The sequence below is a fragment of the Physeter macrocephalus genome, chromosome 12 (genome assembly GCF_002837175.3).
Source record: "Physeter macrocephalus isolate SW-GA chromosome 12, ASM283717v5, whole genome shotgun sequence".
In the NCBI taxonomy this organism is placed as follows: Eukaryota; Metazoa; Chordata; class Mammalia; order Artiodactyla; family Physeteridae; genus Physeter; species Physeter macrocephalus.
This window is the reverse complement of record NC_041225.1, coordinates 40029902-40056013: the sequence shown is the minus strand read 5'-3', so window position 1 is coordinate 40056013 and position 26112 is coordinate 40029902. Positions and strand designations below refer to the sequence as shown.

The 26112-nt window shown below is 40.2% G+C and overlaps 1 protein-coding gene across 1 annotated transcript; it reads left to right on the top strand.

Moving 5' to 3' along the window:
- Positions 1 to 59: 59 nt before the first annotated feature.
- Positions 60 to 17906, top strand: LAPTM4A (lysosomal protein transmembrane 4 alpha). Its single transcript, XM_007107185.4, has 7 exons — positions 60 to 335; positions 9172 to 9292; positions 12295 to 12371; positions 12479 to 12601; positions 15272 to 15367; positions 15888 to 15986; positions 17293 to 17906. The coding sequence occupies exons 1-7, from the start codon at positions 225 to 227 to the stop codon at positions 17365 to 17367; spliced, it is 702 nt and encodes a 233-aa protein (XP_007107247.1). The 5' UTR covers positions 60 to 224; the 3' UTR covers positions 17368 to 17906.
- The last annotated feature ends 8206 nt before the right edge of the window (positions 17907 to 26112 follow it).

Sequence of the window (26112 nt, the reverse complement as noted above, 5' to 3'; positions counted from 1 at the left end):
CTGTGTGCGGGGAAGGTGGAGGAAAATGGTAAACGGAGCTCGCGCGAGAGCAGCGCTGGGCCTTCAGTGCGCAGGTGCGAAGGTTCTGGCTGGGGCCCGGGTCGGGGGCGGACTAGAAAACGCGTCGTTTGATTTTGGACAGTGACGGAGTTATCTGGGTTCAACCCCTGGGCGGAAGGCGTTTGTCAGGGCCCTGGCCAAGAACGAGGCCCGCCAGATTCCCAATGGTGTCCATGACTTTCAAGCGGAGCCGCAGCGACCGGTTCTACAGCACCCGGTGCTGCGGCTGTTGCCATGTCCGCACCGGGACGATCATCCTGGGGACCTGGTACATGGTAAGGGCTGGCGAGGCGGGAGGGTAGGGGCGCTGGGGGGAATGTGCCAGGAGCGGGAAGGGGGGGCGTCCGAAAGGGAGGATCCACTGGGAGGGGGTGGGGCGGGAAGGCGTGGGGGACCTTCTTTTTAGGGGCCTCTAACTTTGAGGGGGCAGACTTGTGTCCCGGAATCGGAGTGGTGGTGGGTGGGAATAGGGAGATGGTTTTGGGGCGAGAGTAAGAGGAGGAAGGCGGGACTGGGAAAAGCAGAAGCGCTGCAGGGGGGCGTGGGGAGTGGGCGGTGGGAAGAGGGTGCTAGGTTTTGGTTTGGGGAGTTCGGGAAATGACCAGGTTTCGGGATCTTTTTGTGTGCTTCCGTGACCTGAAAGAACTCTCCCTTCCCCCAGTGCTTCCTGGAATTTTTTTTTTTTTTCCCTGCGAAACAATTAGGAATGCACCTTGATAAATGCAGCCTAGTTTTAACATTACTTCTTGCCTGAAGGGAAGGCGACATATCCATTTTTAACGCAGTTGTCTGTGGTTCCTGGACCTTATTTGTTACAGTGTGTTTGTGATGTAGGCAGAAAGGCCTCTGTTGTGAGTCTGGAAGTACGCTTGGAGGTAATACCATTTGCCAGGATTTACATACACTCGATTTGCCTTTTCCTAATGCAGTAGATCCCCTCACTCCCCCATCCCGTGCTCTTGAGACGCTTTTCATAACAGACCTATTCCGGTTTTGAGACCTTTGTTGAGGGCTTACTCCGTTTTGGTCACATATGCTAGCATTCCCTGGGGGCCAAGATCTATGTAATTCGATGTCAACCAAGTTGACAGTGTTATTGATTGGTGGTTCACTAGTAATACCTTTGTGATTTCTTATCACCATCTCCAGTATCCATATACGTTGAATCTAATTTGTGACTTGTAAATGTGTGCTTCTGTTTAGGTAGTTTTAGGTTATGATGACTTTACAGATTTGACAAAGTTCTCATATTGCCGACTTGGTCATGTTCGCTAATGACTTTGTGATTTTTTTTAATTTTTGTTTTTGGTTTGGGAGGTTGTGGCATTAGTGATATTGCAGTTTCTGATAACGTCTGTGAACTGCGAAAAAGGAAAAGCTTTATCACAGACATATCTTTTTGCCTTTCTCTATTCTCATTTCTTCCCAATCCAGAGGTTTGATCGAAATCATCACCGTTTGGCAAACACCAGATGAGAATCATCTTCAGTTAAGCAGATACAGTTTCATGCCCCACCCCCAGAGGACTACTGGAACTCCACTTTATTCCTAATTGCCATGTTGTTATTTACAGTCTTGCTTCATTAATGTACATTAAAAACAACAAAACTTGAATGTGTAGGCCTATTGGGTTGTTTCTAAGCTTATTTTAATATTTCCATTATTTTTATATTCAGAAACATCATCTTATTGCTATAATTGTATCACATTTCTCCACGAAGACCACCTCCTCCCCTTTGTATTTTAACTGATTTGTAAAACTGGACATAGATCAGTTCAGGGCAACAGCAGCATTGTATTTCTAACTTTTTATTTCTTCATTTTGCTAAGGGTCTGGGTCTTCAGTATCTTTTGTTTGTCCTTAGCTCTGCCTTCCCTAAATGAATAATTCAAATCTTTAGGGTCCTCAGGCCTCTTAGTCAACCCTGCTTCCCTCATCCCTAGAAGATGACCTTCCCTCCTACTTAATTGAGAAAGAGCTCAGCAGCCTGGGACTCAACCTGCAAACTTACTCTTCCTGTTTTCTTCTCATATCCTTCCCTCCATTCACAGAACAAAGGATTTCTAACTCCTCGAGAAGAAAATAAGCACCATCTCAGTTTCAACCATCCGAATGTAATTGGCTGTATTTCTTTCCAGCAGATTTTTTTTGATGCTATGGGCTCAGCTCATAAAAATTAAGGGAATAGCAAGGAAAAGTAGGAGTTATAAACCATGAAACTCAAAATGCAGAGAGAAGAACTTTAGTAAGGGCATTTATTCTCCCAAAATAGGGAACAGGGAGTTGTAAATCTGTTTCCTACTGGAAGGACTTGATGTGAAAACATTTTGCATAGCATCCTTTTTGCGTGCTTTAGTTTTATAAAAAGATGCCGTAGCTGTTCTTTCTTTGCATGGATTTCTCTGGTTAGTAGAATATTATAAGCTGCTTGCATCAGTTAATCTGTTTTAAGACATATTGATTATCTACAACGTAAATTGCTGTGGTGCACATACAAAAAGAATAAATCACAGAGACGTGTTATTCGTCTTTTGTGTTCCTATTAGCTGCCACACAGAGGCTCTCAAGTGTTTCTTGTCTTGGCCATGGCATCTGCCATTAAGATACTGATGGTATTGAAAAGAACTTTGGAGCAAAGATACAAAAGTGAAACTTAATGGTACAGAGTCAAGGGAGAAGGAGAAGGTGATCAGTAATATCAGATTCAAATTACGTTAAGAACTGGAAAAGGCCATTGGTTGTTTTTTTGTTTGTTTTTTTTGTTTTTTGTTTTTTTTGGCGGTACGCGGGCCTCTCACTGTTGTGGCCTCTCCCGTTGCGGAGCACAGGCTCTGGACGCCCAGGCTCAGCGGCCGTGGCTCATGGGCCTAGCCGCTCTGCGGCATGGGGGATCTTCCCGGACCGGGGCACGAACCCGTGTCCCCTGTATCGTCAGGCGGACTCTCAACCACTGTGCCACCAGGGAAGCCCGGCCATTGGTTTTGTGGATTACAGTATTGTAATTGTATTGGTGACTTTAAAAAGTGTGGCTTCAGGATCCTGGGAGTATAAAGACACAATATCTGTCTAGTTGGGGAGACATGTAACATTCAGAAAACAAGATCACCAAGACACAAAGAGGAGTTGTCTGAACAGTGCATTTTTTTGCCAGAAGCTTCTTTACTAAGAGAAATAATATGGGAGTGAGTGAACTGGAATGTCACTTCCCTCTCCAAGTACCTTGTCAGGATCCTCTTCCTCCTCAGTTCCAGGTGGGAGAATATGGTTCTCTTTATTTTTTTATTTATTTATTTATTTATTTTTTTTGTGGTATGCCCAGACCGGGGCGCGAACCCGGTTTCCCTGCATCGGCAGGCAGACGCGCAACCACTGCGCCACCAGGGAAGCCCCTATGGTTCTCTTTAGATTGCCCTGTGCTGTTTGGAACCTAGGGGTTCAGTCCTCCCTCCTGCTGGGTGCAGACACTGTAGCAACGACTTTGTATCTGATACAGTGTCATTGCCTTCTAGAACTGCCTCTACTGGTCCCATGTTAGGCTATTGCACACTGTATAGTAAAGGATTAATTGTATGGTATTAAGTAGTGCAGTAGGACACAGAGAAGCCAGAGCCAGTAGAAAGAAGCATGCCTGGCTTAATACCTCGTTTAAGTAATATGCAATTTCAGAATGAGCTCCAGTTTAAACTCTGACGTTCATAAATTGTTTTTTCTATCATTTATTGAAAAATTTGAAGCCACGTGATTTTAAACAACAGTTTCTTATGTGGTATAAGTTCAGATACTTATTGAACGATTGAAAATGAGCTTAAAAGTCTGCTGCAGGGGTGTCCTCTTTCATGGTTAATGGTGTACTACAAGAAGACATTTTGAGCATTTGTTATAATTTTAGGTCTTGGAAAGATTTAATATATGGCTAATTTTTCATGAGTGTCTTCACCATAAACAGTCTAAAAGTTAGGTAGCTGGGGTAGAAGTGAAGACAGGCTCCCTCAAGCTGTGTTCCTTTCCAGTCCTCACCCCCGACTCCTTTAAATAAGTATAGCTTGTGTATATTTCAAAGTTAGTATCTTTCCTCAAATACCTTTTTCTTTTTTTTGCCTCAGTGCCTTTGAATATGCTATTCCTGCTCTCCAAAATGCTCTCCCCCAAGTCACTTTTTAAAAACTTTATTGAGAAAAATCTCAAATACACAAAAATAATGAAATAGTATAAAAACCTTTCATTTACTTACCATACAGCTTCAACCATTAACAACCATTTTGCCAATTCCAGTTATTTATTATTTTTTTAATTGGGGTATAGTTGTTTTACAATGTTGTGTTAGTTTCTACTGTACAGTGGAGTTCCCTGTGCTATACAGCAGGTTCTTATTAGTTATCTATTTTATACACATTAGTGTATATATGTCAATCCCAATCTTCCGATTCATCCCACCCCCAACCCCCCATTTTCCCCCCTTGGTGTCCATATATTTGTTTTCTACACCTGTGTCTCCATTTCTGCCTTGTAGACTGGTTCATCTGTGCCATTTTTCTAGATTCCACATATATGCGTTAATATACGATATTTGTTTTTCTCTTTCTGACTTACTTCACTCTGTATGACAGTGTCTGGGTCCATCCCTGTCTCCACAAATGACCCAATTTCAGTCCTTTTTATGGCTGAGTAGTATTCCATTGTATAAATGTACCACATCTTTATCCATTTGTCTGTCAGTGGGCGTTTAGGTTGCTTCCATTACCTGGCTATTGTAAATAGTGCTGCAGTGAACGTTGGGGTGCCTGTGTCTTTTTGAATTATGGTTTTTCTCAGGGTATATGTCCAGTAGTGAGATTGCTGGGTTGTATGGTAATTATAGTTTTAGTTTTTTGAGGAACCTCCCTACTGTTCTCCATAGTGGCTGTATCAATTTACATTCCCACCAACAGTGCAAGAGGGTTCCCTTTTCTCCACACCCTCTCCAGCATTTATTGTTTGTAGATCTTCTGATGATGCCCATTCCAACCAATGTGAGGTGATACCTCATTGTAGTTTTGATTTGCAAATATTTTCTCCCATTCTGAGGGTTGTCTTTTGGTCTTGTTTTTAGTTTCCTTTGCTCTGCAAAACCTTTTAAGTTTCATTAGGTCCCATTTGTTTGTTTTTATTTCCATTACTCTAGGAGGTGGGTCAGAAAAGATCTTGCTGTGGTTTATGTCAAAGAGTGTTCTTCCTACGTTTTCCTGTATACAGTTAGTTTTTTAATAGTTCAGTTGTTTTCATGATGAAGCTTTCTCGACTACCAGCCAGAGGGATCTGGTTTCCTCACTGTGTACCTGGAAAAGTTACTGCATACCTCTTGTATGTACTTATTAAATAGTACTAATTATACATTAGTATGATTATCTTTTTAAAAATTTTTACCCCCTGCAACAAGATGTCCTCCGTGAGGGAGGAAGATGATATGCCTTTCTCTATAAACTGTGTGTTTAATAGTAACTTACTAGAGCATTTGAAGTACTTATTAGACATTTATTAAATGAATTATCTCCTCCAAAAATAGTAGGAATAACTCATTTGTAACCGCATGTAATGGTAAACAATAACTGTATACATACATTTAACTATATATACATTTAACAACATTTTAAAAGATAGTCCATTTTGGTCTCTATCTGATTACGGCTCTCTGACTTGCTTGAGATCCTTATCAGGTGGCCCTAAAACACTGTTCTAATTATAGTCTTCGCAGATATTGGGTTGTGGCAAAATACGCTGTGGGAAAACTAAAGAATAATTACTAAAAAATAAAACAAACAAAACCGGTCCTCAAGGGTCTTCTGGGACGGGTGTGGCCATGAAATGAGAAGCAAAGAGGAATTACTCTCCCCAGGCTGAGTGCTTCCAAGGATCTGATACTATTCCTTTGAAACAAGTGAAATCTAACACATCTGGTCTTCAGTTGCTGTATGTTTACTTATATAAAGTGTGCACTAGGCTTATAACACAAACCACATTGTTTATCTCACTAAATACAATACCGCTCCTACATTGGTGTGTCCATTGCCCATGCTGTTGACATATTTGCTGCATTCTATACCTCTCCATATTACTAGGTTTAGAAGTTGATCATTATTTTAATTACATTTTTACTAATTTTCTTTCGTGAATGCAGTAAAAGGGAAAAATGAATCAGGAATAAATATTCTGGAATTGTTTGTATATAGTTGCTCTCTTCATAGCAGTTTTATAGTACAAAACTATAAAGTTTTATGTGTGTTTTGAAAAACGCTACATGGAACTTAGTAGAAATATCAACTGTAATCAAAAGTAAATAGGATAGGGCCTAAATATGAGCACAGGATAGGTGCTCAGTGATGTATCTTTTAAGATCTTTTAAGATCACAGATTAGTACTTTAAAATGTTAAGTTGGGGTGCTAATGAAATATAATTAATTCAGTGAAGATTTAAAAAATTGTTTGAGCATTTAATGAAATAGTGCTGAATTTATTTTACCATTTCTTGGTCCTTTTGATTAGACCTATATTTATTTTGTTTAATATTCAGGGGTATGACTCACAGTGAAAAGAAATTTGAAGTGTCACTAATACTAGATGATAATAATGGGTGAGTCTGTGACTTACCCATGGAAGCGAAGAAAAGAGATTTTTATAAATCCTATATGTGATACAGATATTTAAGAAGGGAAAATTAAACTCCTAAATATTTTTGTTGTGTCATTTCCTTCACTTAGTAATTGAGTTTGCATGTTTTTCTTGACATGAAAGTGTTTTTCTATATAGTGCAGAGCTTTTAAACTATGACCATATTGTGCTTAGCAAAGAAGAGTTTGGTGAATTGATTTCGAACTCATTTCCATACACAGAATATACAGTGTTTTAGTAGATATATCTTATTGTTCAATAATTAATTCACGTGATTGTATTAACTCATACTCATACACCACATATACTGTCCAAAACCCATTGCAATAAAAATGGGCAAAAAAAAAAAAATCAGCCTTCAACTGGGGAGTCACCTTGCAAATACGATTGTCCCTTGTAAGACCTTTCAAGCATTGAAGGATAAACTACCTTGCTTTTGAGCAATGCAAGGAAAAAGGCATGTTACTGAACATATTTATTTAGAGGGTAAAGTATAAACATTTTATAGCCTTAAATAATGGTTTACTTTGGAACGAACTCAAAACAAGGGTTGCTTAGGAATGGTTATAAGTAATCCTATAGTGGTAAGAAGAAGGATGCCTTAAAAAGAACCAGATTTGTATCCTAACTTTTCAGCTCAGTGAACTTAACACAAGTTATTTCACTTTGCTGAACCTTAGTTTACCCATCTGCAAATGGGCGTAAGTAATATTTACTTCACAAGATTGTTGTGACGAATAAGTGAAGTAATATATGTGAATTTACTTATTTATGGTATATAGTCAGAAATATCAGTTGATTCTGAATTAGGTATTGTGACATTGTTTGTCTTATTTAAAGATAAAACTTGGGCTGCATGTCTTATAGAATGTGAAATACCTTCAGCTTATAAGCTGTGTTATCATTCAGGGTGGACAGGAGAGAGCTACATAATAGAGATTGTTTAAAACACTGTTGGTAAAGCTCCGATATCCCTTGAAAGTATCAAATGTTCACAAAGGGAAGGAAGACACATTCTGTGAACTTTAGATAGGGAAACCTACTCCAATCCTCAAATCATTAGGATTGTTTTGATCACTTAAAGGAAGTGGTGCTTCCTGGGATAACTGTGCAATTCACTAACAACTAGAGGCCTTAGAGAATTTCCTTTTTGAATTGGAGTTACACCCTGGTAGACTAAGAAAATTCACCAGATACCAGTGATGGGGTTTCAGCAAGATGTTTGACAAAGTCTCAAGATGTTTCTCTGGACTAGATAAAGACTTTTATTCAAAGGTTGCTGGCTGATGGGAAGAGAACAGCCTCTGTCTGGCAGCTTTGTCATCAGCCCTGTTCTTTTGCTTATGACTTAGTTGGAGATTCTCATTACATGATGATTATATTTTCAAATGCAGGAAGCTGAGAGAGAGTAAGTCCATCCGCAGGGTGTCAGAATCTAGATGGAGAAAATCTTGATAGGCAAGAATGTTAATAAGATGAAATTTGATTGCAAATATATATAAGGTCTTATGCTTGGGCCTCTGAATCCAACTCTACAGGTAGATACAGGTGGTAGCTTAGCAGGATCAAATGTGAAAAAGAACTGGGAGTTTTCGGGAGTCACTCACGTGACATTCAAAAGATTTATGCGGCCAGTGCCGTTTCAGGCTGCGTTAATTGAAATTTGTTAGCCTAGGATATGGGAACTGAGATCCCGATGTGTTGTGATCAGGCTGATCTTCTCTCATTTTAATAGTATGTTGAACAAACTGGAACGTGTGTATGGAGGGGAGCAAAGAGGAACTAGTGAGCTAGCTGGAAAATATGCTGGTTAGAAAACTGGTTTAAATACCTGAGTGTTTATTCTAGAAAAGACAATATTTGGAGGCATATGTTGGCTGCCCTTAGGTGTCAGAGGAGCACTTATTCAGAAGGGGTAGCAAATTATCTCAAACTGTAGAATTAAGACGAATAGGTGAAAGTTAAATGGCACAGTCAAAATCTTTTTAAGCATTTGAGTGTAGCTTAAGAGTTTATAGTTCCCTATCACTGGACAGGAGATAACTGGAGGGCCTCTAGGCTTATCTGATGGATCATTATGTACTTAGCCCATGGAAATTATATTTATCTGATTAGCTTCTTCAAATCTGGAAATTCTGAGTCTGGGATATGAATAAATATGTGATTCAAATGAACAATTTGTGATGATCTCTCATTTTTCATTGTTGTGCCTTATTCTGTTATATTGACACAGGATCAGTCAGACATCTTTTCTCTGAAATGATTGTACTTTCACTTTATGAAATATTTACTTTAAAGTATTCTTAAAATGGTATTGTGTATTTTGTCTCACAGGTAGTCCCCTTTTTGTGTCTCTGTTACTTCAGGGAAAACAATGTTAAATAGGGGAAGACATCTAAAGATTGTGCTGAGGACTGCTCACTCGCTGCTTAGTAGTGTGATTGATAAAATGTTATCTTTCCCAGGTGGTCAACCTGTTGATGGCCATTTTGCTGACTGTGGAAGTAACACATCCAAACTCAATGCCAGCTGTCAACATTCAGTATGAAGTCATTGGCAATTACTATTCGTCCGAGAGAATGGCTGGTATGTTTTTAGTTGAACATATCTCCTGCTAATTACACACGTACAGTTAACTTAGAGAAAGATTGATTAAATTATGTTTGTTATTATATTTGCTGAGGCACAAAATGTTTTTGTAGGTTTTTCAAAAATTATAATTGAGCATTTGTAGCCAGAAAATGTAATAGACTGCTAGAAGATTTTTGAGAAATGTGTATTGTATACATTAGGGTACTGTGGAGAGAGGAGGGGAGAAGGAATTACAAAAAAGACTGAGCCTTTGAGGGTCAGCTGACAAGTTGTAGTAGAGGATGGATTTGCTCATGGAGCAAAAATCTTACAGTAAAATATAAAATGTGAATTATTTTCATATTTGGTGGTATCTTTTGCCCAGGGTCTCAATTCTTAATATATTTTTATTGTTTAGATGAAGATTTGACATTGGCGTTAAAAATAGAGTACTCCTAGAACATTCATGGAATGAATGTTCATGGAAATTACCTTTTTAAACCTGTTTATTCCCTGATAGCAGTATTTTTCATTATTTATCTTTCTCTAAAATACAGGTTTAATTTTATATTAAAATTATGTTAAACATTTAATATTTGAACAGAAAATTATGCTTCAGACTTTTTAGTGTGAACAATTTCTTCTTCAGAAAAGTTTCATTTCAGAAAACTGTTCCCAGTTCACATGTGTGTTGTATTTATATTGTAGGATCTCTTTAGATTAGCTTTTATCATAGAGTTCTGTGCTTCTGTACATTATGATCTTCTCTGATCCATTAATGAAGTTTTTTAAAAAAAATTTGGTTAGTCATTCAAATGATTCATTGTCCTCAGGGCTAACCTATTTTAGGAGCCAAGTAGAGGTTTCTGGCCATCTGTTATACATTGTAGTATGATAACACTAACAGTTGTTCATACTGTGTTTTTAAAGTGGTTTTTTTTTTTTTAATGAGTTTCCTGATTGTATTTCCAAATACAGTATAATCCTTTAATTTTGTTGTCAAATTGATAGCAGAAATACCAAGAACATACAGAAACATACTTTCTGGCATTTGATTTTTTTTCTTCTGAGTAATCTGTTTTTATTTAAAAGCCAGAATAGAACAATAAATAAAACTTTAGCTTCCAGTGATGATTTTTTGGCATTTATAAAATTTTACTGTAGTCTGTAAAATTTTACTGAATCTGCTGATGTCAGCATTTTCCCTTGTCACGTGTGTTTCTCTTAAAATTGAGGTGTAGAAAAAGATTTACGGTTATTGAGATTTTCGTAGGTCTGTACAACTGACTCTTGTTAGCGCTGCAGGGAAGAAGTCACAGACTCGTTGCATGTTGCTTGAGTCTTGTTGCTGCTGTAGAGAAAATCACATCTATTCATTATCATATTTTTGTTGATTACATTCTACCGAAGCCCTGTTATTGAGCGAATATAAAAAAAAAACACATAGTTCTTGGTCATATGGTAGTTGGTGTTTCTTTGGAAGGTAAAATTTTACTTTCCCACAGACCCAGTATTGCAGAGGTAAGTTAATTTCTAATCATTGGCCTGATAACTGATTTTTTTAAATGAGGTTTGTGATTAGTTATTTTTAATCAGCCAAATAGAATGTGACACTCAGTTTATAGGAAATACTTCTGCAGCATATGCAAGCTGTTTTTCAAATATGAATTTATCCTTATTTATACTCACTTTGGAGATGGGTGAACACTTGGGGCCTCCCAAAGGAGGTGCTGAATGTAGTGGTGGGTGGGAACCTGAGGTTCTTCTCTGGCATCTAGCCTCTCATATTTTGTTTGCCTTATTGGTTCACACATACTGGAGTGTCCCTTGTTCCAGGCATGAAATGTGTTCCCCCCCGCCCCCACCCCATCTCTCTTCTGTTTTGCTATTCGTTGCTGCAGCGGAAGACCTTGAACTTCACTTTAATTATTCCGATACTTTAAGAAGTAAAAATCAACTCCTAGTCTTCCAGTAACAGATTTTTGAAAGCTGATTGTTTGAATGATAAATTTTGCTTTCAAGTTTGTTTATATTTGAATTCTTCCCTTTGAGTGCCATTTTGTGTGCTGCAGCAGGGAAGTTCTTTAAGTCCTTAACATTTAGCTATCCTATATCCTCTAGGAAAATTTAAAGAGGGCTATTCTTACTTACTTTAGTGCCAGATATTGATGCTGTTTGCATTGCCAAGTGACAGGATGATACCTAACATCCAGTAGTGTGAACATTCAGCAGTTAGTCTAATCATTCATCATTATTAGTGCCTTTCAGGTTCTTAACTAGCCAGAGTCAGAGAATCAGCTTTAGATTTGTGCTGAGAAACTCATCAAGTCAAGTGTGGGTGCTTTTTTGGTTTGTTTTTGTTTTGTTTGAGATTACATGAGTGCTTTGTGAGAAAATTTAGTGAACATGGATTAATGTAGAAAAAGGCAGCAATCTGAGGAAGGGTTGAGGAAGAAAAGAAGAAAATAGACCAGGATGTAGCAGAGAAGCCATGGTTGAAGGGATGCGGAGCAGGGATTTTGGGTGTTGAAATGGGGGTGGGGGATTAAGGGAGAACCTTGAATTTCAGGCTGTGTATTTTATCTAAGGCAGTTGGGGGCATCTGTATAACTCTGTGTTTAATACATCTGTCTCTTAAGCAAATACCAGCCTTTTGCTCCAGTCGAACCCTGCTTATCTCACAAGACCCAACTTATACCATTTCTTTCATATTTTTCCCTGATTCTACAGGCAAAACTAATGGTTTCTGCTTCTGTTGTAGCACTTGCCACAATGAATTATAATTATCTATTTCACATCTTCAGAAGTTAGACTCTGGGCAGAGATCTGTCGCTGGCAGAGTATCTGCTTCATGTGCCATCCTAAATAAGTGGCAGTGAGTTGTGGCCGTTTAACAAACAAGAAAAAGGCATGGATTTCTCAGACTTCATTACTTAATAACATTATTTTGTCATAAAGAGTTTTATTCTTTTTGTTATATAAGTAACTTAATTAGATTCTTGTTTTTGTTTTCTTAGATAATGCCTGTGTTCTTTTTGCCGTCTCTGTTCTTATGTTTATCATCAGTTCAATGCTGGTATATGGAGCAATTTCTGTAAGTATTCTATGATTTTAACTTTTAGAGTTCTGAGTTGTACTGAATGGTACCCAGTCATTGCATATATGTGATGTGATGTTGTGGTTGCTGTTTCTTTCCTTCAGTATCAAGTGGGTTGGCTGATTCCGTTCTTCTGTTACCGGCTTTTTGACTTCGTTCTCAGCTGCCTGGTTGCTATCAGTTCTCTCACTTACTTGCCAAGAATCAAAGAATATCTGGATCAGTTAGTAAGTGTGTATATGCTAATTAAACTTTTTTTTCATTCATTGAAATTCAGAGTCAGCTTTTGGGCACTATTTTTATTTTAACCTCCCCTGTTTATTTTTTAAAGTGTTTTCAAGCAGTTGTCATTCCTACTCTTAATGACCATGTTGAAACCAAAAAGATGAAAATAGAATATCTTCTTGCCATACCATGTGGATAATCCAATATTAAAAGTCCCTAAAGATGGATATCATAGAACTTCAGGAGTAGTTCAACTTTTGTTTTGGGTATATGAAAAATATAGTAATTCGGCTGTATTTGGCACTCGTTGGAGTTGCAGCTTTCTGTCTGCAAGCATCTGTAGCAAATATTTGAGTGCCTTCTATAGCCTTCACTCTATTCTAGGCAAACTGTTAGTGAATGGTATAAATAGAAACATAACTTCCTTCTCTTCAAGGGGCAAAGCATGTATTTGGGGAGTCAAGACATGAAGATCTCATTTGTGATAATAAGCTAGGGCTGTCCCATGACAGCAGTAAATGACCATAAGTTAATGACATGGGATGGAGAGGCAGGGAACACTGTGGGCTGAAGTAAGGTCTGGATGGAGGTATAGGATCTAGATAAATGGAAGTTTATTTCAAAAATGCTGTCTTTTGGGAATTTTCTCGAAACCCACTTCAGATAGTCCATTTTGCATACCACAAATTTATTATTCGTTCGTTCAAGAAACATTTGTTGATGGCTTCCTATGTGCAAGGCACTCTGCTCAGTCCTAGGGCTACATCAGTGAAAACTTACTTTCTAGTGAAAGAATTGGGAAGTTGATGATTATGAATTAAAATTGTGATAAAAATGGTGAAGTAAAAGTGTCGGTTGCTTTGTGAGTGGGTATCACACAGATACCACACCTGGGTTGGGAAGTGAGCTTTGAATTGCACTCAAGAGTCTGAGTAGGACTTCAGATAGGAAAAGTACAGAAGAAAGTTCCAGGTAAAAGAGACACCTTGACGCAGGAAGGAACATGGCATAGTCAGGGAACTCAAAGGTGACCGTGGTGGCCCGGCAGACGTGGTGGGAGCAGCATGTGATGGGGCTGGAGAGAGGTGGCCCTGGGGCAGGGCCTGCTGGCCTGGTCAGCCATGGTCAGCAGCTTCCTGAGCATAGTTCTCTCTGATCATGTAGTCCTTGGCTGAAAATTTGCAAGCCTTCTGAATAAAATTTATAGCATTCCCCCAGGAGCTGGTCCCATTCAGTTTTTGTCCTTTTCTTATTTATAGATGAAGGCTTAAAGAACAGTTTTGTTCCAAGGAGACACTTTGTAGCTAGGGTTTGGGGTTGGTGTGTGGATACGATTTTCTTCTGGTCCTTGGGATTTCTGTGTGCTTTTTTTATGAAAATGTAAAATTATTTGGGCCTTTGTGTTGATGTTTCCACTAAAAACAGTTACAAGTTTTAAAAGATTAAATGAACTTCATAGAAGAACATCAAAAGGAATTTACTATTCCTTTGGCAGAACCCCAGTGGTTTCTCTGTTCTGTTATTCACTTGGTGTCCCATACTGGAAGATGCTTTCTCTGTTGGCCAGCTTGTAAATCCTAAATTAGTTTGTAATGCCCTTCTCCTTGAACCTAGCTCATTGCCTTGCACACAGTAAATGCTAAAGAAATATTTGAGTAAATACAGCTGATCTTTCTCAGCAGAACATTTTATGTGTCCAGTAAATAGTATAAGCTTGTCTGGCTTCATAACCAGGGACGTGCCTTCTTTTGGCCCCTTTCTGATGAGCATTGAGACTGACAATAGGCTTTTTTTTTTTTTGGCCACGCCGTGAGGCTTGTGGGATCTTAGTTCCCCGACCAGGGATGGAACCCCGGCCACCGCAGTGGAAGCACGGAGTTCTAACCACTGGACCACCAGGGAATTGCTGACACTTGGCTTTTAAAAATCATTTTCCCCATGTAGGACTGAATGGCCCATGAAACTTAGGTAAATCTCAGCACCTCCTGACTTAGTGACCCAGGGACAAATCTGGGGTCATGTACAGGAGACATTGTGTTCCCAAAGGCCAGGAAAATGTAAAATAGTGAAGAGTAAAGAGAAAATGAGCTCAGTGTAGACTCTAAGGAGTATTCTAGGTATTCAAACGTATATTTTAAGTGATCAATAGCATGCATTAATGATGATGAGGCTTAAAAAGCATTTTGAGTTAAATTCTGTTTGTAAGTTTTTATTAGAATATCAGTTCTGATTTAGGTGCCTTTTGTTTGTATTCTTAAGATGCTTTCTAGGTTATCACAAAATACAGGTGCCATGGCTGAATTATAAGTGTGTGTGTATATGTTTAATTAATAAACTTTATTTTTAGAGCAGTTTTAGGTTCATAGCAAAATTGAACAGAAAGTACAGAGTTCCCATATACCCCCTCCTGCCCACCCAGCCTCCCTCACAGTCCATATTCTGAACCACAGTGGATATTTGTTCCAGTTGATGAACCTGCACTGATACATCATTATCACTCAAAGTCCGTGGTTTACATTAGAGGTCACTTTTGGTGTTGTGCATTCTGGGGATTTGGACAAGTGTATAATGACATGTACTCACCATTGTGATATCATAACAGAATAGTTTCCCTTCTCTAAAAGTCCTTTCTGCTCTGCCTATTCATTCCCCACCCCCCTTTGTTTTTATAGCCTGATTTTCCCTATAAAGATGACCTCCTGGCTTTGGACTCCAGCTGCCTCCTGTTCATTGTCCTTGTATTCTTTGCCTTGTTCATCATTTTTAAGGTGAGTTGCTCACTAAATATTTGGGGGGCCATTTGGACTGTGACACTGTCCATCTAAACCCTTGTTGTTGCTGTGTCTCCTTACAGTTCTCCTCATTCTCATGTAGTGGTAGAGATAGCTGCCAGGGAATGTCCTCCCTCTTGTTTCCAGGCAGTGGTTAGAAATGCCAGGATTCTTCCGAAGGAACATCATTGTGTTTTTGGATGTGGTTCATTATTTGGATTGAAAATCTGTTAAAATTTCCAAGGTTCAGAAATAGAATTTCTTCTGCCGCACAGTGGTTGTCACACTTGAATTGGAACCCCAAACTCTGGTTTCTCTGTAAAACAGCGGTAATAAAACCTGTGACATTTAAGTGAGGGCAGGTAGGGAAAGCGCCTGGCCTGTGCTAGGTCCAAGTGGATGCCAGTTCCCTTCTCTGTGGAGAAAATGTGGGGGGAGCATTATAAGTCACCTTAATTTTAGAGCAGGTGGTCTGTTGAGTTTCGCACATATGTAAATTTTGTTTGTATTCTTTTAGGCTTATCTAATCAACTGTGTTTGGAACTGTTATAAATATATCAACAACAGAAACATGCCAGAGATTGCTGTGTACCCTGCCTTTGAAGCACCTCCACAGGTGAATGATCCTTTACAATATTAAATCTTCACTAGCCTTTATCAGTTATTCCAAAGAGAAGAACCTGGATCTTGACTTTCTCTTCAATGCCATAACTATGGTTTAGGGATAATCCTAAACTTGTGGATAGCTTGTATCTACAAGTTTCAGCCTTTCCCACTTGGAATCCTGGGTACATGGGCTAGAGGCACCCTGCACTGCCCATCTCATTCTGTTTGGCCGATAGGTTTGATTCATAATCGGTCTCCAAGTGTTACATTTTGAGGGGGAGATCAGACAGGGAACAGCAGTGTGAGCGATGCCAGGCTCTTGGCTTCTGGAACTTCTGAGGATAGGGTACCATCAGCTGAAGCTTGTGTTGCTTTCCAAAAACATCCATATGATCCAAAGGGATCGCTGATTTTCCTGTGGGGAGATGAATGCAGTGGATTCCATGAGTCTGTTGGGAGGCCTACCTCTCAGGCCCTCTAGTTGCTGCTGTACTGTTTTCCCAGGTTTCCAGCATGTAAAGTATATGTGACCCATGTAGGGCCAGCCTGTCACATTGGAGTCACTTAGCTTAAATATGCCACTCTTCTACATAGATGTGCCCTTTACCTTAGAGCAGAAGACACAAGTACTTGATCCTTTGCCTATAGATTCTGATGAAATACAGCCTCATAATGGAGTGTTCCTTTAGCATGGTTCAGCGGGACCCTTCACCGAGATCCTAAGTTCCTGAGGTGTACTTGGCACTGCTGCTTTATCAGCCACAGTGGAGCGAGGGGAGGGTGGCAGCACATACCTCCTGTCAAGGCGTCCTGGTGGCCTGAGGGTCAGTTCAGAAGCAAAATTTTGTCTGCCCTCCCTCCTTCCATCATCCATCTCTAGTGATCTTGGATCAGACATCTCACCTGCGTGTAAAAGCTCCAGGTTATTAGTCATCTCTACTCTAAGGAGCTATAGTTGACCCTCGGACAACATGGGTTTGAACTGCGAGGGTCCACTAATATGTAGATGTTTTTCAGTGGTAAATACTACAGCACTATACAGTCTACGTTGAATCCGCAGATGTGGCACTGCAGATACGGAGGGCCACCTAGAAGTTATATGTGGATTTTCAACTGTGCAGAGTGTCGGCACCCTAATGCCCACATTGCTCAAGGGTCAGGTGTACTCAGGGGTGAAGTATACTTAGCTAATGGTTTCTTCAGCTCTTCCGTAGGTTTATATGCCCCTATTAAAGGTATTCATTCTGAAAGCTGAATTATTCAGATAGAATTTTAAAGGAGAATTAAGTCTAATATAATTTTTTGTCTTTCTTCAGTATGTTTTGCCAACCTATGAAATGGCAGTGAAGATGCCTGAAAAGGAACCACCACCTCCTTACATACCTGCCTGAAGAAATTCTGCCTTTGTCAATAAACCCTATACCAGCTTTTTGTCTTGTTTATTTTACAAAATGCTGCAATACAGGGCTCTTTAAACTTGTTGGATATAAAGTACATTTTCCTTTGTTTAAACACTAACAAGCTTTTTGGATAGCTATTAAAAGTCAGATTTTGTCATTGTTAAGTGTATTACATTTTAATAGTTTTTGAAGACAATCTAGGTTAAGCAAGAGCAAAGTGCCATTGTTTGCCTTTGATTGGGGGGTGGGTGGGAAGCGGGCATTCTCTACACGTATTCTTTTTTAACTGCACTTTCTTTATATAATAGTTTGCATTTTGGTTACTTGCCACCCTGGATACTTCCAGGAAGGATGAATGAAATATTCAGGGTGAGCGAGTTCGGTATAAGATCTGAAGTTTTCAGCTCCGAAAACAGGAAAAATATATAACATTTTAACTTGACTGTGGAAGATGATGGTTGCATGTTTCTAATTTTGTATGTGTTTCCATCTTTGTGATAAGATGCTTTAATAAATCTCTTAAATATTTATTGTTTTTTCTTAAAAATCTGTTATCCTTTTTTGGTAGGTGAAACCCAACATTTTCTATTACAATAAACTCAGACTGCCAGGGTTTTTTAGTACTTTGAGAATAGCCATAGCCAAGCTCAGTGGACCGAACTGGGCACTGTTCCTGTCCCTGGGGTGGGTATGTGGACCATCACAGCTTCTGATTACTACTTCATTCAAAGCAGGTTTGTCTTCTGGGAAAGGACACAGGCCTTAGACTTTTTAACTGAAGAACAGTCATAATATATTAATCCCAATTATTTCCACCAAGGAAGGGGAAAATGTTGTTATTGTTAAGGGATCATTTTCCATTAGAGGGAAATCTGTTGTCACATAACAGTTAAATATCCTAGTAAATATACGCAAACTCTTTGCCTTTAAAAGTTAATTTTTTTCCTTCTGCTAGTGCTGGAGAAAAACTAGGTTACTTAGTATATTTGATTCTGAAATTCACATAGAGGTAACACTGAAAGATGAATGTTTATCCCTGTTTTTTAAAATAAGCAACTTCACCATGAGTAGCTCATACATTTCACCTTTCTGACTCCTAAGTTTGATACTCTTCACATTCCCACAAAAATGTCTCATGAGATGCTGATGCCCTCCCAAATCACAAAGTTCTGTTATCCTTTCTAACTTCATTTTTAAAAAATCATTCAATGTTACCAACTAACCTTCAAAGTCACTCTTCTCTTGGCCTTCAAAATATTGTATTGAGGTTTGCCTATCTTTTTAATTATTCGGTTTCCTTCTCTAGCTTTCTTCACCCACATCTACACTTGTCCATGCCACTCTGTATTGTGGTTTTGGCCATCTTGCTTTCTCAACTTTTACTTACACTGTGTAGCTGCAAAAGCTGTGTAAAGTTCCAGGTGTTTCCGAGATCTGTCAACACAAGGGTCCCATGAGGCCCTTGTTCCCAAAATTGAGCTCACCAGAATATACCTTCTCTCTGGCGTCCTCTATTGGGTTCAATACCCAGTTCTCACTTCTATTTAATCTTGAGCAAAAGTTTAATGCAATTCAATAAGTTTTGAGCATGTACTTTGTTCCAGGTGCAAGAAATGTAGGGATGGGCAAAATGTAAAAAAAAAAAAAATTCCCTGGTCTTTTATTTTAGTGGGGAGAGGCAGATGATTTAAAATAACCTGTATAGTAAGTTAGTGATAGAGCTATGGAGAAAAAAAAGAAACAAGGAAAGGGGAGGGGGGAGGGTGCAGTTTTAAACGGTGTCAGCAAAGGCCACACTTTGAAGGTGACATGTGAGTAAGACCTGGAGAATGAGGAAGGAAGAATATCCCAGTCCAAGGCACCTGCAGGAGCACGCCAGGTATGTTCAAAAAATAGCTTTGGTGAGTGGAGAGGGAGGAGAGTGGGGAATGATGCGAGATAGTTCAGAGAGGGTTTGAATTGGCCATTGTAGGTCATTATGATGACTGTCTTTATTTTTGTCTGTGTTGGGTCTTCGTTGCTGTGCGAGGGCTTTCGCTAGTTGCCGCGAGCGGGGTCTACCCTTCGTTGCGGTGCGCGGGCTTCTCATTGCGGTGGCTTCTCGTTGCGGAGCACGGGCTCTAGGTGCGCAGGCTCAGTAGTTGTGGCCCGCGGGCTCTGAGCGCAGGCTCAGGAGCTGTGATGCATGGGCTTAGTTGCTCCGCGGCATGTGGGATCTTCCCGGACCAGGAATGGAACCCGTGTCCCCTGCATTGGCAGCTGGATTTTTAACCACTGCGCCACCAGGGAAGTCCCTGATGACTGTCTTAGTGGACAGGAAGCTACGGCTTTCAAACAGATGAGAGTCCTGAAATGAATTATACAGCTTCTCGGAGTCTTTCTCTCATCTGGAAAAGGACTCATAACTCACAGAGTTGTAAATAAATGCTGTAATTCATGTACCTACCCTAGTACACTGCCTAGTACATAACCGAAAATCAGTAGCTGCTGTAAGACAGACTGTATAGGGAGTTTCTGAGAAATCAGATGATGGATTCAGACAAACTTGGTTTTAAACCCGTTTTGCCACTGATTTACCATGTAAGTGTGGCCAAGTTACTTAACTTCTGTGAGCTTTAATTTATACAATAATTTCCTAGGATAAAGCCAGTGTGTACAGTGTTTAGCACAAGGGCAGACTTGTAAGTACTCAGAAGAATACATTTTTATATACTGAAATATTTTAAAAATACTACTTAAAAGAAGATTTTACTAAATGGTAAATTCTGTAAATTGGTCATTCTCTGATCATTTGACAAATGGACTTTCAGTGAATTGGCTTTGGAGAATGATTTGGTGAATTGGGCTGCTTCCTTTCCTCTCCTCCAGCACCTACCTCCATTATAGCTCATGTTGTATTGTATCTGTGTCCCTGTTAGTGGACAACTTGGAAATAAGGGCCTCTTTTTTTTTTTTCCATCCACAGCATTTAGTTCAATGACCTATGCAAACCGGGGGCATGGGGTTGGGGGTAGTAAATGTTTACTGAATGAAACAATCAGTCGCCACAACATTTTCACAGCTAATAGATTATTTTCAGTATAAGTTGGGTTATCATCTAAATGTGGGGTACAGCACACCTACATTTAAAGGGTCTTACAATATGAAACCAAGAGACTTTCCATTGTTAAACTATAGATTTTGTTCCTTCTGTTTGTTGGTGTACTAATCGCTCTGTTTTCCAGGCTAATTTGTTCAGTCATTGTGGAACTTAGTTTGTTCTAAGTCCGTTTGTTCCAATGTTCCTTGTAGGCAAATGCCATTTTCAGGTCTCCTTTTGCTTTCAGAGAAGGCATATGTTATAAATAAGCCCAAGAGTTGACTGAAAGAAAAAGTTGAGCCTTTGCTTTTCAGAGGTTGCTTTGTTTTTCTAGAAAAGTCATGACTTGAAGTATGAGAAACTAAGAGCAAGGTGAATGTTGCCAAATAACATGAAATTCGGGCACATGAGAGAGGCAGAATGTTGCTGGTGGAATGAGCACAAGATCTGGAGACAGAAGATTGAAATTCAATTCCTAATTTCACCAAGATATTCCCTCATCTTGGGAAATTTCACTGGGGTCTGAGCTTCAGTTTCTTCATCTGTAAAATCCAGAAGATGCAAATTCCTGGCCTACAGACTTCTTGGAGTTGTTCTTAGGATCAAGTGAGGGAACAGATGTGGGAGGGTTGGCAGCTATCAAGCCCTATGCAAATATTATCATGAGGGGGTGTGTGAGCAAGAATGGCTAGAGGAAGGTCTGAAAAGGAAGAAGAAAAGTATTTGACCTGGAAACCAGAAAAAGAGTAACTGTTTTCTGGTCTGTTGGAAAGGAACTTTGTATCTGTCATCATTCAGTTAGGTAGCTGAAAATCTGGACAAGGCATCAGGAAACCTGATTTATATTCCTGGCCCTCCCATCAGTTGAATGATATTAGTAAATAACTCTGCAAACAAGTGGCTGCCAAGATTCCTTCTTCCTCTGACCTTCTGTGACTCTTATTTTTGGTTAAACAGTTAATTATCTTTTATTTTTTGTTTTTTGTTTTGTTTTTGTTTTTTGTGGTATGCGGGCCTCCCTCTGTTGTGGCCTCTCCCGTTGCCGAGCACAGGCTCCGGACGCGCAGGCCCAGCGGCCATGGCTCACGGGCCCAGCCAATCCGCGGCATGTGGGATCCTCCCAGACCGGGGCGCGAACCCGGTTCCCCTGCATCGGCAGGCAGACGCGCAACCACTGCGCCACCAGGGAAGCCCCAATTATCTTTTAAAGAGAAAAATAATTAAAAAACCTAGGGCTTCCCTGGTGGCGCAGTGGTTAAGAATCCACCTGCCAACGCAGGGGACACAGGCTTGAGCCCTGGTCTGGGAAGATCCCACATGCCGTGGAGCAACGTAAGCCCATGCGCCACAACTACTGAGCCTGCGCTCTAGAGCCCACGAGCCACAACTACTGAGCCCGCGTGCCACAACTAGTGAAGCCCGCACACCTAGAGCACGAGCTCCACAACAGGAGAGGCCGCCGCAATGAGAGGCCCACGCACCGCAACGAGGAGTGGCTCCCACTCACTGCAACTGGAGAGAGCCACACGCATCAGCGAAGACCCAACGCAGCCAATAATAAATAATAAATAAATAAATTTATTAAAACCTACATATATACCCATTTAGTTACCATTTCTGGTGCTTTCATTCCTTTTGTAGATCCACATTTCCATCTGTTAACATTCTTCAGCCAGAGGACAGTTTATTGGGTTTTTTTGAATTTTTGAATTTTATTTTATTTTTTTTACAGCAGGTTCTTACTAGTCATCCATTTTATACATATCAGTGTATACATGTCAATCCCAGTCTCCCAGTTCATCACACCACCACCACCGCCACTTTCCCCCCTTGGTGTCCATATGTTTGTTCTCTACATCTGTGTCTATTTCTGCCCTGCACACCGGTTCATCTGTACTATTTTTCTAGGTTCCACATATATGCGTTAATATACGATATTTGTTTTTCTCTTTCTGACTTACTTCACTCTGTATGACAGTCTCTAGATCCATCCACGTCTCTACAAATGACCCAATTTCGTTCCTTTTTATGGCTGAGTAATATTCCATTGTATATATGTGCCACATCTTTATCCATTCGTCTGTCAATGGGCATTTAGGTTGCTTCCATGACCTGGCTATTGTAAATAGTGCTGCAATGAACATTGGGGTGCATGTGTCTTTTTGAATTATGGTTTTCTCTGGATACATGCCCAGTAGTGGGATTGCTGGGTCATATGGTAATTCTATTTTTAGTTTTTTAAGGCAGAGGACGTGTTTTAACATTTTTTTGTAGTGTGGTTCTGCTGTTACTGGATTCTTTTGGCTTTTGCATGTCTGAAAATGTCTTTAATTTACCTTTGTTTTCAAAAGATATTTTCCCAGGATATGGAATTCTAGGTTGTCAGGTTTTTTTTCATTCAGTACTTTAAAGATGTTGCTGCACTGTTTTTCTGCACACATTGTTTACATTGAGAAATTTGCTGTCTTGCTTAATTTTGTTCTTCTGTATGGAAATTCTTTTTGTTTTTTTTTCTTCCAGGTGATTAAAAGTTTTTCTCTATCACTGGTTTCGAGCAGTTTTTTACAATGTTCCTTGATTGTACATTTTGATTTGTACAGTTTTTACATTAATGTACATTTTTATGTTCTGTGTTTGTGTGTTTCTTGTGGCTGGGGTTCATTGACCTTGGATCTGTGGATTTATAGGTTTCATCAGGTTTGGAAATTTTTTCAGCCATTATTTCTTCAAATATTTCTTCTTGTCTTCCCCTTCCTCTCCTTTGGGGCTCATGTCTGGCTGGAAAGATAAGAATATGCTTCCTACAATTAGGTGATTAGAGATAAGCCTTCAGAATTGGACAGATCTGAACAGGTGAAGATGTGGGTAGAAGACTTGGTAACTTTATTTATTTATTAAAATTTTTTGGCCGCGCTAAACAGCTTGTGGGATCTTAGCTCCTTGACCAGGGATTGAACCCAGGCCTTCGGCAGTGAAAGCATGGAGTCCTAACCACTGGACCTCCAGGGAATTCCCATTGGTAAGTTATTTAATATAAAGGGCTCAAGAGAGGAAAGAGGACACCGACCTCATGCCTGTGTGGCTGGGAGAATACCGGTACCACTGGCAGAAATGAGAATACAGGAGAGGGAGTTCATTAAAGAGGAAGAGGTTGAGTTCACCCTTGGAAATGCTTGAGCTTGGAGTGCTTTTGTGACCTGTGAATAGAGAGTACAACAGGCAGGGTTATTAATGGAGGTCTACTGTCCAGGAGCAGGATTGGGACAAGAGACCCAGATTTTGTAATTACCAGCAGAGGAGTGGTAGCTGAAACCACATCAGATGAAATTCCTGACATAGATGGTACACAAAGAACCAAAGGAGCCCTGGTCATTCAGACTTTCCACTTCCAGCAATTTATTCTAGGGAAAGAACAATAATTCACAACAATTCATAAAAGGGGATTCATTGAAGCACCGTTTATAATTTAAAAACGCGTAGAAACTAAATGTCCCACAATGGAGAATTGGTTAAATAAATGGAATATACAATGGAATACAGTATAGCCATTAAAAATGATGTCTTAGAAGAATAATTATAATGGAAAATTGTTCACAATACATTAAGTACAGAAAGCAAGTTACAAGACCACAATATACAGTATGATCTCATTTTAAATAAAATAGATGAATATATAAGCAGAGAAAAAGAGATAATACCCCATAGTGTATCTTTGGGGTGGTAGTGTCATGGATTTTTTTTTTTCTTATTTTTGCTTACCTACATTCCCTAGATTCTATACAGTGTTATATTACTTTTACAACAAGGAAAAACACCTATTATAATTTTTTTAAAGTACCTAGAAAAAAGCCTGTGGATTTCCAGACTGTATAGAGTGTGGAAGGCAGAAAAGGAAGTGGCGAAGGAAACAGACCCTTGGTACAGAATCGGGGTCATACCCCAGCCCGGCAGGAAGGGGCTGAAACTGGAGCATCGGCCAAAGTGGAACTGTCTGAACTCTCCCAAGAGGCCTTTGCATTGGGTGATCCGAGTCATCAGTGACTGCTCTTGAGAAGTGTGGAGAGAAGGAGGAGAGAGGGCAGTCACTCCCTGGTCCAAGATGTCTCATGACCACAGAGCTGGTCCCTTGGCAAGGCCCATTTGATGCGGGAACATGGTCCCACCATGCACCCTCCATGCTGGGTGGCTATTTTCTTGCCCCCGCCCCTGCAGCGGGTCTCCGTCCAGGCTTGTTGCCGAGATCTTTAGAACCACCATGCTGCAGACTCCCTCAGTGTGGCAGTTGCCTCCAGAGGTTGTTAAATGCAGATTCCTGGCTGATTCCCAAACCATCTGAATCAGAATGTCTGGGGTAGGGACCCAGGACTCTGCCTTTAAAAGTCTCCCTAGTGATTCTTATGCATGGGTTAGGTTGTGTGTTCAACAGGCCTACTTCTCTAGGTTTCCAGCAGAGTCAGAGAGGACTGAACCTGAGAATTTCTCTAAATAGCACAACTGGGCATTTTTGTCATAAATCAGTAAGTCCAGAATATGGAGAAAATATCTCTCGGAGTCCAGCCGACACCACAGCCTTGCATGTGTCCTGGGAGCCTTTGAAGCTGGGCAGCAGCACACGACCGAAGGAAAGGGCTTGGCTTCTGGGAGTGAGGACAGGGCTTTCAGTTACTTTCCCAGCTGGCCTGGGCGGGGGAGCTGGTGCAGCTCCCTTACTGACCAGTCACCAAGCGGCAAGAACATGGAGACCAATCCATGGAGCCTCTCTCGCTCTGGAGCCGAAAAACTGTTAGAAAGTGGTTAGATCAGCCCAAGCCAGGGGCCTCTTGATGAGAGACTGATCTGGATAAAGAACCCCAAAGTTCTTACTGAACCAAGAGAGGAAACCCCAGGGGGTACCCATCCATCGCGTTATAAAAGATGTATAAATACATTGAGCTAGTTCGCATTATGCCTTTTAGCAATTTGGTATACCTCTTGTAAAAGGCTTATATTCCTCACCCACTGACATCAGGCTTACCCACGTGATGGGGTTTTGGTTTGGGGTTCATTAACTTGGGGTAACATGTGAGTGGAATTAACAGAAGCCACTTCCTTGCAAAAACGTTAAGCTCTGTCATCTGGTTCTCCCATCTCTCATTTCTTCCCTTTGTCACAAGACCAGCATATTCCAGATTGAGGCCGCCCCTTAAGTCTGTGTGCCAGAATGAAGATGTAGCCATATGAAAGACACGTAACAGAGCAAGAAGTAAATCTTTGTTGCTATAAGACCCCGAGATTTTGGAGTCATTAGTTATCAGCGCATAACCTAGCTAGAGCTGAATGATAAAGAAACAGTCTTTTAGAATTGTACAAACAAAATAGCAGTATTGACGAATTTTTAAAGAAAGTTACCCATAATTTATTCACTAGCCGAAACAGTTTAGACCTCTTTATCAAAACCGAAATGGTTTTAATTTCTACATATGCCTACATGTGAGTGTGCTGAAACAGACCATTATGCTTCATGTTGCTTCTCCCCCTGCATTTCTTCAGAGAAGGAGCCTGTGGTGGAGGAGCCCCACCTCCCCCGCTAGAGGAAGCCAGAGGAAGGGCCTGTCTGCGGGGCCCATGCCCAGCACAGAGCCGGCTCTTGTCAGGCACTGGAGTGAATCTGAGAAAAG